At 37.3% G+C, this 17,943-nt stretch overlaps 1 protein-coding gene across 1 annotated transcript in view; it reads left to right on the forward strand.

The window, feature by feature from the left end:
- Positions 1-17,943, forward strand: part of LOC150096303 (calcium/calmodulin-dependent protein kinase type II alpha chain-like) — a 736,535-nt gene that overhangs the window by 620,323 nt on the left and 98,269 nt on the right. Inside the window, exon 17 of the mRNA XM_090409027.1 lies at positions 9,798-9,873. Coding sequence (XP_090265153.1) covers positions 9,798-9,873 — 76 coding nt within the window. The remainder of the gene's footprint in view (positions 1-9,797; positions 9,874-17,943) is intronic.

A 17,943-nucleotide genomic window follows, 5' to 3' on the forward strand; every position in this document is an offset into this window, starting at 1 on the left:
TGAAGATAGTTATAAGGACTTAAAATGCTTGGGCTTACGCAGAAGGATATAAAAGTTCTTTCCTTTTGCCATGTAGATGACAACATGCCAACATGCCATCATGGCAATGACATGCCACCACTGTGCCCTACAGGGCACACTGGTGGCATGGCGTTGCCACCAGAGAATGACTACAATGATAACTAGAACAGGCATAGGGTAAAACACTTGTAAAGGCTTAGATGAAATGTCTGGACATGATGTAAAGGTTGTACTGCTCATAACCAGTACAAAGATTAATTTTTTTTAAAAATAATTAAAAAAATAACCAGTGGTGTACCACAAGGATCAGTGCTTGATCCACTGTTATTCAATCTATACATTAATGATATTGGGAAGGATTTGACAAGCGACACACAGCTATTTGCTAATGATGCAAAGATAGGTAGGGTAATCAGGAACTGCTGATTACCCTACCTATTCAGTGTAAGTAGATATGCAGTACTTGCAGAATGATTTGAATATTCTGGAATTGTGGGAATGGGAAAATGGATGTCAGTTCAATGTCAGTAAATGTAAAGTCATATACTTTGGTATGCTTAGATATCCAGTGTTGTATTATTTTGGTGGGATTATGGTTGAAAAAAACTGATGAGGCTGGGGATTTTTGAGTGTAAGTAGATAGGAAGTTGAAGTTCAGGGACATGCAGCAAAGATAGCAAATACAACTCAAAAGATAATTGCAATTCTGAAATAAATGTTAACTTGTAAAGATAAGGATGTCATTTTACCTCTTTACAAGGCCTCGATAAGACCTCACTTGAACTATTGTGTGCAGCTCTGGTTTTCTGGTTTCCATTGTGATTCTGATATTATTGGCGAGATTGTAAAGTAGAGTGCTAAAAATGATATCAGGATTATGGAATACTGATTATGAAGACAGATTGAGAATTTGTAGACTGCAGACACTAGCAAACAGGAGAAAGATGTGTGATATGATTGAGATTTACAAACTTCTGGAAGGGTCATACAGGATTTCATTTGATGGAATTTTTCAATTTGTGGAAGGGAGTGGGAAACTCCGATACAAATCCTGGTAGTTGGAAACAGCACTACCAGTACTGGCCTGAGGCTGAAGACAATTAATGTTAGAAAGGTTCATAACGAGAAACTTACAAGCCAGACCAATTTATAGGACTATGGGTTGTAACACTGTGATGTGTTACAACCTCTGCCACTAATGGCTCAGTTAAGTAAGTTTGAGCGCGGTTAGTAGTTGGAAGGGGACCAATCGTTCGATGCTGTTGGCACACTCTCCCTCGATGAGTCTTTGGACTCCCTGGAGGTGTCAAATAATAATAATAATAATAATAATGTGCAATGCAAGGGGAAGCTACCACATTAATATCCCTAGAAAAAGCAGCATGGAAACTTGAAACAATCAAAATGAGATCGGCGATGGATCCTCCATGAGAAGAGTCATGTCCAGCAGGAAAAGAAATCTGGCTTCTCAGGTCATAAACCAGCGAAACCCTGATACACACAGAAAGTAGCAGAAAAATTATAGAAACATAGGAATATGGAATGTGAAAACGCTATTAGAAATGGAAAACTTGAAACCATCAAAAAAGAAATGAATAGGCTTAATATAGACATATTGGGAATATGTGAAACAAGATGGCAAGATCAAGGTGATTTCTGGAGCAATGACTACAGGATAATATTCTCAGGAAGAGAGAGAGGAAAAGCAGGGGTAGCAATAATACTCAAGAAACACTTAGGCAAGAAAGTAACCACAACAATCAAACACAGTGACTGAATCGTGACAATTAGCATCCAATCTGAATCAGTAAACCTGAACATTATAATGGTCTATATGCCTACGACCAGACACAAAGACGAAGAAATAGCTGAAATGTATGAGCAAATTGAAGATGTATGCAACATATTCAAACAAAGAGACAATACAACCTATTCCACTAATTCACTAATCTCCAAGCAATAAACCTAGTTCTAATAATTTGCTAAACACTCTTACTCAGTTTCCATGGTTGGCCCCTAGTTTTCCCACCACCAGACCTGTTCTGAAAAATTTCCTCTGAATTAATCTTATAAAAACTCCTCAGTAATTTGTATGTCTCAATCATATCACCCCTTTTCCACCTATCAAACAGTTTCTTTAACCCACAAATCTTCAATTTGTTCTCGTAAGATTAATTCCATAAACTTACTACCATCTTGGTCACTCACCTTTGGATTCACTCAACCTACTCCTCATGACCAAGATACTCTGGTGCCCAGATCTGAATGCAGTAATCAAGATGGGGTCTTATGGAGGCTTGATAAAGAGGAATAATAACCTGCTTGTCTCTGCTCGTCAAAGTATTCTTCAGTAACCAAGTAATCTGATGAGCTGCTTTTGCTATGTGCCTTCTAAACTTTAACTCCCTATCCACTAACACTCCAAAATCTCTGGTTTGTCAATTTCCTGGAGTACAGTTCCACCAATGTGCTATACAGCTGGTAATCTTTATGGCCCAAAATGCATAACCTTACACTTTGCCACATTAAACTGACATCCATTTTCCTTTGCCCAGTCTGCCAGTCTATCCAAATCATCCTGCAGAGTTTTGACATCATCTGTATTAACTATTGCTCTACCCAACTTTGCATCATTGGCAAGCAACTGAACAGTTCCTCTCAGATCCTTTCCTATATTGTTAATGTAAAAATTAAATGGCCCAGTTGGCTGAGTGGTTAGTGTATCTGCTCTCCAGCCAAAAGGCTGCTATTGGTGTTGATGATGATGGTAGTTGCGGATTGTTAGTGGAGACGAAGAGTTGTCGAGTAGGTGCCCTCCCTTGATGAGTCTTTGGACTCCTTGGCGGTGTCATGTAATAATAATAATAATAATAATAAACATTAGCAGTCCAAGAACAGAACCCTGTGGCATGCCTCTAGTAACAGGCCTTCGTTTGGACTCTACTCCTGAATAAACTACTCTCTGATATCTCTCCACCATCCACCCTCCTATCCACTTTACCAAGCCTATATCCATCCCCATGTGCTGCAATTTACTGATTAAAATTCCTTGTGGTATCCTGTTAAAGGCTTTGCAAAGTCCTGCAGTATCGCTTTATTATAAAGTATGAGCAAGTTAATGAATCATAATCTACCCTTAACAAAACCATGTTTCCTCCCATACATTATCCGATTTCCATCTATCCATTCCTGTATTTTGGACAACTTGAACTTTGACCAGAACTCATGATATGCTGATCGGTTGATTAGCTAATCAGTCGATTAGCTAATCAGTCTTGGAGCCTCCTTCATGCAATGGAACTATTTTCCCCTCTTTCCACCCTCTCAGGACTAACCCAAAGCTGAAACTTATGGTCAAGATCCCACAGCTATATTCACATTAAGATTCTGTAATATGCTATGCACCTCCATTTCATTTACCTCAATGCCCATATAAGCTTTTGCATCTCTCGTTACTGCAATATCTCTACCTGGATGGTATACTCTTGCAAGAGTATACCTGGATGGTATACTCTTGCAAAGTCTTCACTTATAATTCTACTGTTTCGACTGATTTGGTTACCTCCCTACTTTTGGCATTTGTTAAAATCATTCTGCAGTAAACATTCTTTCTTTAACTTGCAGCATATTGAAATAAATGTTTGGGGTTATCTTTAACCTGCATTGCATTGCTAATTTCCTTTCATACTCTGCTTTTGCCTTTCTTACCACACTGGTTAAGTGACTCTTCTGGTTTGTGCACATGTGCCTGTTGCTCACCTTTCTCCTTGAATTCCATCCCTTTTTTTTTCTTTTTCTTTTTTTTTTTTTTTTTTGCAGCTCCAGCTTAGTGATGGTATTCATTCATTTAAATCCTACATGATTTACTCTCCTGACTCAAAGTATGCAGTCTGCCATTACTTCCCTCAAATACTCCTTTACCACTTACCATGCACTATCAACATCCAGCCCTTACAGTTTTACATGCCATGGCACCGATCCAAGCAATCTCCTAAGCTTGTCATATTTATCAGCTCTGTAATTCCACACATTTAGCCACCTCCCATGAAATTATATTATTGTTTTTATTCTTTATCTGAGCATGTGCATGTGAAGAAACATCATGATAGGCTACTTGTATATGGAGGCAGATCATTGCCTCCATATACTAGTTAGCTTTTTTTTGCATCATATTCCCCTAATATTTTATAATCTATTGATATTGATCTTACTTCACATGCTCATGTTTGTGTAAAGGACATAAACAAGAATATTATTTCTTATTAAGTATAATTAACTCACCTTTGTTAAAAAAAAAGTCTTTATATAAAAGCTCGTCACATCCATATTTTGCTACCCTGAAGGTATTATAATTATTGACTGAGCTATAGAGGCTGCATCTTATTAGTTGTTGTTGAAATAATATTCTACCTCATTTAAAGTAGCAGCACTTATCCACTCATGAAATATTCCTCTCATCCACTTAGATCATTACCAGGTGTCTGTTTCACTACAGGTCAGTAGAAGAAACTAGATTTGAAATATCCAAAAGTTTAAAAAAATTCCATAGTTTGAATAAATATTGTTTCTTTTGACTTCCAAAATTTTAGAAGACAGTCATCACAAGACATTTAGCCCAGTAGCCAAACTTCACCAGCAGGTTAAACAATATAGGTCCTAATACTGAGCCCTGTGGGACCCCACTTGTAACCCTCTGCCTCCTGGAAACTGCTCCACCATACACAACTCTGATACCTATCAGACAGCCAATCCTGAATCTGGTTGACCAATCTGACATCCAGACCCATGTGCTGCAACTTAAATATCAGCTTATCATGTGGCACCCTGTCAAATGCCTTCGCCACGTCTAAGAAAATTGCAGTATATGCCTTTCCCTCATCTAATGTTCTTGTAACTTTATTATAAAAGGCTAGCATATTGCTAAAACAAGAGCGTCCTTTCACAAATCCATGTTGATTCTCACAGATAACATTACCCTCATCTGCCCAATGCTGTATACGGTCCCTCACTACTTTCTCCAAGATCTTAACAACTACTGATGACACACAGACTGGCCTATAATTAGACACTTCCAGTCTGTTACCACCCTTATGTAATGGCACTATCTTACCTTCCTTCCATTCCCTGGTCACCTTTGCCAAAGCCAGACTTTCATTGAAAAGCCACGTTAAAGGCACTGTCAATTCCCTAGCACATTCTCTTAAAACTCGTGGTGAAATACCATCCAGTCCCACCGCTTTACTGACATCCAGAGTACTCAGTATCTGAAACACACTCTCCTCCTGTACCTCCAGACCTCGAACCAGTCCTATCCCTCTAGCATTAAAACTGACTCCTCTAGGATGAAATACTCCAATAAAGTGTTCACTGAACAATTCCACTATGTCCTCTGCATCAGTCACTTTATTCCCATTTTTATCCCACAATATCATTCTTCCACAGTCATTTCTCCTCCTACTGGCCACATAGCTAAAAAATTCCCTAGGATTTTCTTTGGATCTTAGGGCCAATCTCCTCTCATATTCCGGTTTCGCTTTCCTTACCACACTAGTCACTCTTCTGGCCTGTGTCTTATATTCCTCATGCATCTCTTCACCTGTCTCCTTATATCTCTTCCATAGTCTCTTTTTCGCATGCAATTCCTGTTTAATATTGTTTGTCATCCACTTTACTCCAAATTGCGTCCTCTTCTTCACTCGTGGTATACAACTTACCATTGCTGATAACAAATATTCTTTCACAATTTCCCATGCACTAGTGATATCCCGGCCTTCCAATTCCTCCCTCCATGAAACTTCCCGAAGTTGACGTCTAAGACTATTATAATCACCTGCCTTATAATTCCACATAAGTTCCCGTCTCTTTGATACTCCTGCACGTTTATTCATTTTCCAAGTCAACACCATATGGTCACTCTCTCCAACTGGTGGGAGAGACGTCAACTCGGTTATTATCAACTCTTCTGATGCTATAACCAAATCCAAAACTTTTGAACCTCTTGTTCCCTCTGTTACATGTTGCCCAAGACATTTGTCCCTCAAGAATTCTAGAAATTCCATTCCCCTATTGCTACATGCATCTTCCTCTCTCCAATTTATACTACTGAAGTTAAAATCTCCCATAACAATCATTCTTCTTGCACTTGCCAAACTTAGCTGTCTAAACATCTCCTGGTCCCCATCCTCTGTGCTCCTGGGTCTGTAGCAACACCCCACTAAATATCCTGTCTTGCCTACCTCTACCTCACACCATACGCTCTCAAAATCATTTGTCTCACTTCCTTCCAAATTCTCCACTCTTAGAGGACATAGGTCATCACTTATCATAAGCAGTACCCCACCACCACGCTTTCCCCTCACATCTTGACACATCTAATATTTGAAAAGCATGTGGGTATATAGTGATGTAGAAACACCAAATAAAATTATCAACATCGAGATTATCGATTAGTGATAGAATTAAAATATCTAATATGCATTTGATTCAAATTGTTATTTTATTTTTTTGCTTGTGAAAATCAAAACCCACAGGTGGGCCACACAAAATTGCACTGTGGGCTGCATGCGGCCCACGGGCAGTGCTTTGGACAGCCTTGCCTTAGAAAATCGATATTTTTAATCTGGTGCCTTATTATTTCTACAACCCATTTTAATATTGAAATCAGTGTGTTAAAAGGATAACTATTTGATAATGTTGTTTCGATGAAGCTGAAGAAAATCTAGTAAATCCAGTATTGATTCCTAAAGAAGCTTTCCAAGAGTGAATTAAAAAGCAGAGGAAATAGCAAGGATATGAGTTGTGTATGATATTCAAGCACTGAAAAATATAAACAAAGAATAAAAACAGAGAACTGCAAAATATGCATTATTAGACCAGAAAAAGAATAAAGATATTTTAAAAGAACTAAAAATAAAATCAATAGAAGAAAAACTAAGCAATTACAAACAAAATTGGATAAAACATATAAACCAAATGGCCAATACCTGATATCTGAAACAAATAATAAAATATAAACCAACTGGAAAGAGACGGCTGGGTAGACCTCAGAAGAGGATATTAGATGGATAATGAGACCTGAACAGTCCAATATAGACTATATTCATAATTAGCATTATGATGATCACGAAAAAGATTTTTATAAGAAAAGCCATAAAATTTCTATTTTTTTTTTTTTTGAATAGTTTATGAGGAATCTGCCAGAAGAGGAAATAAGAGATTATAATAATTTAATATTTAATTAGGAGATGTCAATGCAAAAGAAATAATATTAGAGAAAAAAATATTAGAAACCAAAGCCTTCATGAAGAGACAAATACTAATGGAGAAAGATTGATTAATTTGGCTGCATCCTGAAATTTAATAATAAGTAAACTGTGTTTATAAGGAAGAATATACACAATCAAATATAGACATCTTCTGATGGACATACGTTTAGTCGCCATATCATAATTAGTAAAAGACAGGAATTGCACTCAAAACATCCAGAGTGTCAGAGGAGCTGAGTGTGATAGTGACTGTTAAGTCTAAAATAAACGGTAAATATTTTTCAGCATATGCAAATCATCCGAGATACAATATTAAGATACTAGATAAAACAGAAAAGAGAGGAAAATATGAGTGTGAATTAATACAGAAATTGAAAAATATGCAGCTGGAAGAGAATGAAAATATTGAGAATATCCGGAATCATATCAAAGATAGCATAAAAGTATCTGCAGAAATATCAGTTGGAATTCAAAGTAAAATACAGCATAAAAAATGGTTTAATGGAGAATGCAAGTTGGCAATAATGAAAGAGAGAAAAGATGAAGCATTTCACTTAATAACCCAACTGATATTCTTGCTGCTCAGAGATACAAAGAGAGCAACAAGGAAGGCAATAAAATAAGCAGACAACAGAAAAGAAAAATTTTATATGCACAAATTGAAGAATCGAGAAATACAATAAATAATCCATGAAAATTTTTCCATGAAAGTAACAAGAGCAGTTGATGATGGAAAGACATATTCTACCAATTGTTTGGATTTTACAAAGGTATTTAACAGGGTGCTACATGATAAGCTGATATTTAAGTTGTAGCACATGGGTCTGGATGTCAGGTTAGTGAATTAGAAGGGATTGACTGCCTGATAGGTATCAGAGAGTTTTGTATGAGGGGAGCAGTATCAAAGAAGTAGAAGGTTGGAGTACTGAGTCTTGTGGAGCCCCACAAGATTCAGTACCTTTATGTCAGTGACGTTGTTGTTCAGTAGTTTGCAGATGATAATATGAAGCTGGAAAGGGTTATTAGTAACAGTGCAGATGTGGTAGCCCTTCAAGAGAATTTGAATAAACTGGACAGATGGGCAAATAAATGGGTGTATAATTTATTTCAGCTAAATGTAAAGTCTTGAAGTTTGGGATACATCAACGGGAGGCTGCATACTCTGTTAGTGGAACTGCACTGGAGGAAGTGGGGGAGGCAAGGGATCATAGAGTTATGATTAATAGAAACCTGAAATTCAGGGAACATATTACAAAGGTGATGAAGATAACCCAGAGGATTGCTTCAATACTGAGAAGGATGCTGACCAGCAAAGATAAAAGAGTTGTCATTCCATTGTATAAAGCCCTGATCGGATCATACCTGGATTATTGTGTTCGAATTTGGTCCCCAAGATTTGAAGGGGATAATTAACCTTGGAAAGAGTGCAGAAGCAGATAACAAAGATGATATCGGGACTGTAAAATGTTAGTTATGAGTATGGACTGAGGGAATGTGAACTGCAAAATTTGGTAGATTAGAAAAAGTAGAGATGATATATTATTATTATTATTAGACACCTCCAGGGAGTCCAAAGACTCATCGAGGGAGAGTGTGCCATCAGCATCGAATGATTGGTCCCCTTCCAACTACTAACTGTGCTGAAACTTACTTAACTGAGCCATTAGTAGCAGAGGCTCTACCAATCGACCAACCTTTGAGACATTTAAACTGTTGAAAGTTAATACAGGGTGCTGGGGAGTTCTTTTGTTTGGTGTAACAGGGTGAAGGAGCAAGGACAAGGGGCCATCCCAGAAGTGATAAAAGGAAGCTGTGAGTAAGTGGATGAGGAGTGATTTCTTTGCATGGAGAGTGGTTGAATCTCTAATCATTCAGTATATAAAAAAGGGAAACAAAAATTAATATGAAAGTTAATTATAGAGTCATAGCACTCTTGTCAGCAGTCTGCAAAATTTTATTTAATTTTATACTGAAAAGAATTGTACATTATGCTGAAGAAACTATAGGTGAATATCAAGTAGGATTCCAAAGGAAGAAGAACTTAGATAGAGTTCTTCTATTCAGTAAGGTTCAGTAAGCTAAGGAAGAAGAAGAATAGTTTATCAGTAAAAGATTTTTTTTTCCATTATATCTCATGAATACTCTTTCCTTCATATTGCATAATTAAGAGCATATTAAAAATGGAATGTATGACCATTTTCTTATTTAAAAAAAAAAAATCAGTATTTAACTTAATTTGATAGTTATTGTTGTACAACTTGTCTATTATAAACATTTTCTTTAACTATGTACTTTTATAAGACAGATACTTTGTGCATGTTATGTTTTTATCTAATCATAATTTAGAACATATGTATTTCATTTAATTTCTTCTTTATATATAATTATTTTTAACTATAAGCCATAAATACTGATTTTAGAAGTGATTTAATGATAGAATCATTGTTAAGCTCTGGTTACTTTTTATATCTGTACTTCTCATGTGATTCTTCTAATGTCTCTTTATATTAGCCCGAAAACAGGAAATCATTAAGTTGACAGAACAACTAACAGAAGCAATCAGCAATGGAGATTTTGACATGTATTCGTAAGAACATTATGCTGTATTTTTAATTCTGAAAAGAAGTACTAACTTTTCTGAACTTTATCTGCATTTCAAGCTCTTTCATTCTAAATATATAGTTTATTTAGTGATGAGTTGTTACTTTATGAATAAACTAAATATTTTAAAAATGATTTTGAGTAAATATAATGATTAGAACAAAAATACAAATTTAAGATAAAATTAATAACTGTAGTTAAACTTAATGATTAAGTTATGTACTTTGGGATGAGAAAATTACATGTGTGCACACATTGATTGAACTGGATTTAGGGAATCTGTGAGGCTGGGGATTTGGGGGTGATGATGATGGGCAGGAAGCTGAAGTTCAAAGGGCATATTATAAAGGCTACATGTAGGTTCCTTTGTGGAGGCTTTGAAGTCTTCAGAATATTAGCTATATCTAACTAGATATATTGTTGATAGTATGAATAGGGAAGCTATAGACTCATCATTCAATTTTTGACATGCTTTGTAAACTTTTAGTTGTATCAAAGACTGAAGTTGAGGGCACTGATAATTTCTTTTCACTAATAGCTAATTTAATGATATGTTGATTATTTGTTCTGGAGGCAAGTGACACCTGTGTAGCTTTTTGGCTAAATTATTAAATTTTTTGATATGATGGGCCTTCACTTTTTTAAATTCTTTTTGCACCAAGGTGGCATCAGAGACATCAAGAATATCATCCAAAGTTCAGTGTATGAAAGAGTTCATCCTCTGTCGCTTGGACGGTGCATTAATATTGGCAACATTGTCCAAGTGGCACTGAGAGCAAAGCTAAGACTATGATAAATATGGAAAGCTTTGGGAGATTTAAACTTGGACTTGGTTTCAATAGGGCGGGAATAATGCCTGAATCATGACAGCATTTGACGAATGCTAGTATATTCAGAAGTCTCAATAATTTCAGTTTACGTTCATCAAATTGCCATGCTCTGTATGCTAAATCATTTACATATTGACTATCACTCATGTTATTCCTTAGATAAGAAAGCACACACACCTATGGATAATAATTAATTAACTAGTATTATTTAGATGCTTAATTATTAGGCAAAAAAAAAAATTAATAATTTATCCAAAAAGACACAAAAGCCCTCTAGAACAAGTTGTAACAACCTATCATTGCATCAGCCATAAACACATTATCAGTACCCTCAGCCTCAGACACAACTTCAATGGCACCAAAGAAAATACCCAGTTTGTAAATCATGGCAAAAGTCTGAATGAGGCATCTGTAACTGTCTGCTCTTCCTGCTAACAGTATCCAGCTAAACATAGCCAACATTGTGAAGTTTGTAAAGCCTCAAAAAAAGGAACCTACCCACACTGAACTCACTGCACTTAAAAACTATGCCAAACCAAGCATATCATCATTAAAGCAGATATGGACAAAGCTATAATTTTCAGTTGTTATTCTATTTTGGCTCTTTAAATGTATGTACTGAAAATAGTCTAGAAATGAGACTAAAAATTCTGCTCATATTAAATAATTTATTTCCTGTGTGTCACTGATTTCTATATCTAATTGCTTATAGTTATGTCCACTACTTAGGTATCTATATTCTGTGGTATGCTCTCATTTGTTGTCCTTTGCATGTGACTTATGTTGCATTATGCCTTCATTCTGATATGAGATCTTCAAACACCTGGATTTTTAATTGATGGACAGAATGGATTTGTTAAAGGGAGGTCATGTTTTAGTAATCTACTTATTACAATAAGGTGACTGCTTCTATGGACAGAGGATAAGGATGCACAGTAATATACTTAGAAATTACAAAGGCTTTTGATAGATTACTGCATAATAAGTTGATAGTCAAACTGGAGTGGATGGGGTTGGATATTAGATTGGTGCATTGGATTTGGAGACTCCCTATCTGATAGGTATCAACAAGTTGTGTATGGGGGAGCGATATCCACGAAAAGGAAAGTTACTAGTGGTGTGCTTCAGGGGTCTGTTTTAGGGCCATTGCTGTTTAACTTGTATAGTAATGATATTGGTGAAGATTTGGATGGAGATATTCAGTTATTTGCAGATGATGCAAAGTTGGGACGAACCATGAAGAGTAGAGAGGATGTTGTGGCCTTACAAGAAGACTTGAATAAATTGAGAGTGATTGGGCACGGGAATGGGAATGTGAGTTCAATGTTGCAAAATGTAAGGTTTTAAAATTTGGAAAACAAAGATGGAATGCAGAATTTATGCTTGGGGAGGATATATTGTTGGGGGCAGAGGAAATAAGAGATCTGGGGGTGATAGTGGACAAGGATCTGAAATTTAGTGGACACATAGCCAAAATTGTGAAGACTACACAAAGGTTTCTGGGAATGATGCAGAGGACACTGACTTGTAGAAGTAGGGAGATTCTTGTTCAATTGTAGAAGGCTTTGATTAGGCCACACATGGACTATTGTGTCCAGATTTGGTCACCTGGTTTTCAGAAGGATGAAGAGATGTTGGAAAGGGTCCAAAAGCGACTGACTAAGGTAGTTTCTGACCTCTGGAATGTCAAGTATAAGGAAAGATCGAGAAGATGCAACTTGCAGAGTCTGGTGGACAGGAGGAGGAGGGGAGATATGATAGAGACCTACATGTTATTAAGGGGTTGTTATAGGATCATTGCTGGAGAGGTTCTACAGAAAATAGTGGGAGATCAGGGGAGAACCAGAGGTAATCCCTGGAAGGCATTCCAATCTGAATGATTGGAATGCTTTTACCTGAGGGTGTGGTGTCTGCAGGGAGTTTGAGTGTGTTTAAGTCATGGTATGATGAGCTGTGTGTGTGATAAAAGGTCCTCCCTGATGAGTCTTTGACTTCATGAGATTTTGGGGTGATAATAATAATTATCTTCACAATGAGGCTACTTGTATATAGAGGCTAATTACACACATCAATTGTCTTAGTATCTCATAATGCAAAACACACATCCTTTCATATGTTTATAATACTATGCATTATGGAAAGGGCCACTACTCAGACTGGTTTCAACTTTTATTGAGGTCCCATCATTGGGAACCATACCCAGAAGCAAGTAAAAACAACCAAGTAAAAAAAAGAATTTTAATATTAAGGTGATACACACGTTTTTACTACTTGTATATGAAAAATATATGACTTCTGCATTAATAACACCTTAGTATCACTTCTAAGTCTGTCTCCCATTGATGAGACCTCAGTAGTGGCCCTTCCCATAATGCATCTGAGAAGATGTGTGCTTTGCATTACATTATTACTATTACTATTATTACGGGCAACTCCTGGGAGTCATTAGACTCATCGAGGGAAGCCCCAAATCATATTCATCACAACTATTTGACATTCATACAGTATCTATCATACCTCGCCTTAAACTCATTCACTGTCACAGCATCCACCACAGACTCAGGGAGCGCATTCCACTCATTCACTACTCTAAAAGTAAAGAACCCAGCTCTAACACCTTTACTAACCACACTTTTGCCCAGTTTCCATGGATGTCCCCTAGTCCTCCCACAACCAGCCCTGTTCTCAAAAATATCTTCTGAATTAATTTTATAGAGACCCTTCAGTAATTTAAATGTCTCAATCATATCTCCCCTCCTCCGCCTATCAACCAATTTTTGCAACCCACAAATGCTCAACCTGTTCTCATACGGTTCATTCCACAGACCTGCTATCATCTTGGTCACTCGCCTCTGGATCCTCTCCACCTCCTCCCCATCAAGAAGAAACCTAGGTGACCAAATCTGAGCACAGTAGTCTAGATGGGGTCTTATCAAGGCTCGATACAGAGGAACAATAACCTGCTTGTCAACGTATTCTTCAGCAACCAAGTGATTTGATGAGCTGATTTGGCCACTTTTGCAATGTGTCCCCTAAATTTCAATTCCTTATCTACCAACACTCCTAAATCTCGTGCCTCATCAATTTCCTGGAGCACGGTTCCACCAATGCAGTAAACTGCCGCCAATCTTTTCACCCCAAAATGCATAACCTTACATTTTGCCACATTAAACTGACATCCATTCTCCTTAGCCCAGACCTCCAATCTATCCAAATCATCCTGCAAAATTTTGACGTCATCTGCATTCACTATTGCCCTACCCAACTTCGCATCATCCGCAAACAAATGAACTGTTCCTCTCAGATCCTTTCCTATATCATTTATGAACAAATTAAACAGCAGTGGTCCAAGAACAGATCCTTGTGGCACACCACTAGTTACAGGCCGTCTTGTGGACTCTACTCCTGAGTAAACCACTCTCTGATATCTCTCCGTTGGGATACTAAGACAGTTGATGTGAAGTCATTAGCCTCTGTTTACAAGTAGCCTAGTTGTGAAGATAATTTACACACAAACTTTGTTTGCCTACACTTGAATAAAGGATTAAACAAGAATATTATTTCTTAAGTTTAATTCAATGTTGCAAGGCTCTGTGCTTGGTCTACTGCTATTTAATTTATAAATAAATACTATAGTCAGTGATTTGAAGGGAAATATTCAGTTTTGTCCTGATAATGTAAAATTAGGTAGTTTAATTTAATAAAGGGTGAGACATGGCAACTCTGATAGCCTATGATTTACATAGGCTATCAGAGTTGGCATAAGATAACAGGTCTAGTTTAATGTGAAAAATTGTCAAGTTATGCACTTTGGGGTGAAAAGATTACGAGTTGTATACTATATTGTTGGAACTGTACTCCAAGAAATTGATAAAGCTGGTGATTTGGGGATGTTGGTGGAGATAGAGTTGAAATTCATAAGGCATATTGCAAAAGTGGCCAAGGTGACTCATAAGGTTACTTGACTACTGAAGAACACAGTAACAAGCAGAGGTAAGGAAGTTCTCATTCCACTTTATCAGGTTTTGATATGGCTACATCTGGATTATTGTGTACATGTCAACATAAATGGCATTAATCATCACTTACAGACATATAATTTAAATCCAGAGCAAAGCTCCTACTTTAAACAGAAATCCAAATTGTGATTGCATCAAGTACAGTCTACTTCCAACATCCATACTTCATTATTTGTTTTGCCATGAAAGAGGCATCTGTGCCTTTGAGAGATCCAGTATTGCCTGCCACGGAGTGCCTAATTTAGAATCCTCTTCTGATCAAGATTTCCTTGTCTTGTTTAGTAACATTCATCTGTTGTATTTACTGCTCTCCAAATTCTAACAACCCTCTGACCTTTTCACCTTCCTATCCATCTTCTGCAGTCTAGCTATCCAAATACTGAAGTCATCTTTCTAGGTAACTTTTATGTCCCCAGCACTAACTGACTCCCCTTTTCAAGCACCACTGACAAAGTTGGATGTGATGCAGCCATTTCTGCTATAAACAGTGACATGATGCAAATGTTCATCTACCTATCCAAAATCCAGATAATCCTTTCCATTCTTCCAATACCTTTGATCTTTCTTTAATCAATTCTCCTTCCAAATACACTACTAAGATCATCTCTCTACTTGGTAACTCAGATCACAATCTAGTGCAGCAAATTTCTTCTCAAACAGAATGCCCTAACACCCAGCCTTGTGTCCTGTAGCACTACAAAGGTACCAAGTGGGACCACGTCTACTCATTCTTTTCATGGTCTGACTATTACTTCTGATCCAAACACTTTTCTGAGTGAGTAACTGAAATTATCCTAACTGGCATGAAATCCTTCATCCCTATTCTACACAAAATTGCCATCCACTCTCCAAGCCCTGATTCAACAGAAAGTGTATCAGAGCAGTCGAAGGAAAAAATTCAGCATATTGCAGGTGACTCACATCAAGAACTCAGGTTTCATACTTTGCCTATACCCAAGCACTCAACAAATGCAAATCAGTCATCAGCAGATCTAAATCCAGTTTCATGAACAGAAATCTGATTTCCCAAAGAAGAAAGCTTGCTGCCTGTCTTAATGAAAGCTGTGCCTTCTGGTCTCTTGCTAAGACCATTCATTGAACATAACTTCTACTCATCTGCACTCCCACCTCTCTCTCTCTCTCTCTCTTATCCATATGGCACTACTACAGCACCTAAAGTAAGTCAAATCTGACCTCCTGACATCAATATTTTCCTTCAACTCCTGCATAGATGATCAAGTTAAATCACCACATTTACAGTAACTAATCCCAAGTGGCTGAATACATAATTTTAGTAACTAATACTCATTTTTGACTTTAGTAAAAAAGGGGAGAGCACGAACGCAGTTTTATACTGCCAGCAAAGGTTGGTCGATTGATAGAGCCTCTGCTACTAATGGCTCAGTTAAGTAAGTTTGAGCGAGGTTAGTAGTTGGAAGGGGACCAATTGTTCGATGCTGTTGGCACACTCTCCCTCAGTGAGTCTTTGGACTCCCTGGAGGTGTCAAATAATAATAATAATAATACCATCAACCGAGCACCATTTCCTCCTGTGGTTTTTCAGCAAAAAGTCTTGTGTCAATGTCTCTGATGATACATTCATTGGTTATGTACTTGTTTCCATGCACTGGGATAAGTGCCAGCTCTTCATTGTGCTCCAGAGTTAACACCCGTCCTTTATTACCTCTATCTTTATTGCCTCCATCCATCTATTCTTTGGACATTATCAGATGCTATATGGTCACTCAGTTGCTCAGTGATGTGCCACAGCAATCCTCACCAGGTGGTCCTATTGTATGCTTTTCTGGAGGCTTTAACTCTCTGAAGACCAGTCACTCCATACACACTATCCATCCATTGATGGCTCTCTCTCTCTCTTCCTCTTTTTCCAGGAACTTTACCTTCTATTACTGTTTTGGAAAGTTCTTCCTTTTTTTTTAATGCTACAAAGTATTTCAACTTTCTTCTGTTAATATCCTTAAGGAGCCTTAAAGTTCTACTGTTCCTTGCTAGCACCCATCAATTTGTCTGCCTTTCAGTATATGGTGTCCTCAACAGCCTTCTATAAGACTACATCTCAAAATCAGTTATTCTTTTCCTATGAGACTTCTTTAGGTTCCAAGTCTCACATCCATAAATTACTGTTAGAAAAACAGCTACATTCAGAAACCTCAACTTTGTTCCTGTGGATTCCAGATTTTAGATGTCTCTATTTTTAGCCATTCCTAATATTCTGATGTCTTCTGAACAGCAATTCCTCACATTAATAATGGATCCCAAGTACTTGAACTTATTGACTTCCTCAAGTCTTTTTCCATTAAGGTACACTTGTTTCTCAGGAGCTTCCCTGTCTGCATTTCTTTGAGAACCATAATCTTTGTCTTGCTATGATTAAGTTGAAGTTTTCAGTTCTTACTGATCTCATTAACTTTGTCAAGAATTTGTTCTAGTTCTTCTTTGTCACTACAAAGGAGTACTTTATCGTCAGTGTACCTGTGATTAGTGATCAATCTGCCACCTATCCTAATTCCTGTCTTAAGCTCATCCAATCCTCCATACATGATCTCCTCAGCATAGATACTGAACAGGTGAGAAGAAAGTAGGCATCCTTGCCTAGCTCCCTTTCCAATTTGAAGCCAATTAGCTAATCAAATACCTGTTATTACCATTACTTCTTGCTCACTGGGTTATACTGTAAATTAAAGATACCAAGAAATTATATACTTGGCTTAATCCTTTATTCAAGTGTAAGCAAACAAGTTTGCGCCTGAACTATTTTCAGGACTGGAGCAACTTGTATAAAGAAGCTAATGACCTCACATCACTTGTCTTAGTATCCCATAATGCAAAGCACATCTCTTGATGATATATAATGCTGTGCATTATGGGAAGGGTCACTATGCAGACTGGTTTCAACCTTTATTGAGGTCTGGAGAGGGCCTCAAAGACAAAGGTTTTTCTAAATATCCTGTTCACTGAATGATGTACATGGTTGAATAAGGTCGAAACCGGTCTGGGTAGTGACCCTTCCCATAATGCATAGCATTATTCATGTCTGCAAGGAGATGTGCTTTGCATTATGGGATACTAATGCAAGTGATGTGAAGTCATTACCTTCTTTATACGAGTTGCCCCAGTCCTGAAAATAGTTCAGGTGCAAATTTGTTTGCTTACACTTGGATAAGGATTAAACCAGGTATATAGTTT

The sequence above is a fragment of the Typopeltis vanoorti genome, chromosome 19, assembly GCF_054136105.1.
Source record: "Typopeltis vanoorti isolate ZY-2024b chromosome 19, IOZ_Tvanoo_1.0, whole genome shotgun sequence".
NCBI lineage: Eukaryota > Metazoa > Arthropoda > Arachnida > Uropygi > Thelyphonidae > Typopeltis > Typopeltis vanoorti.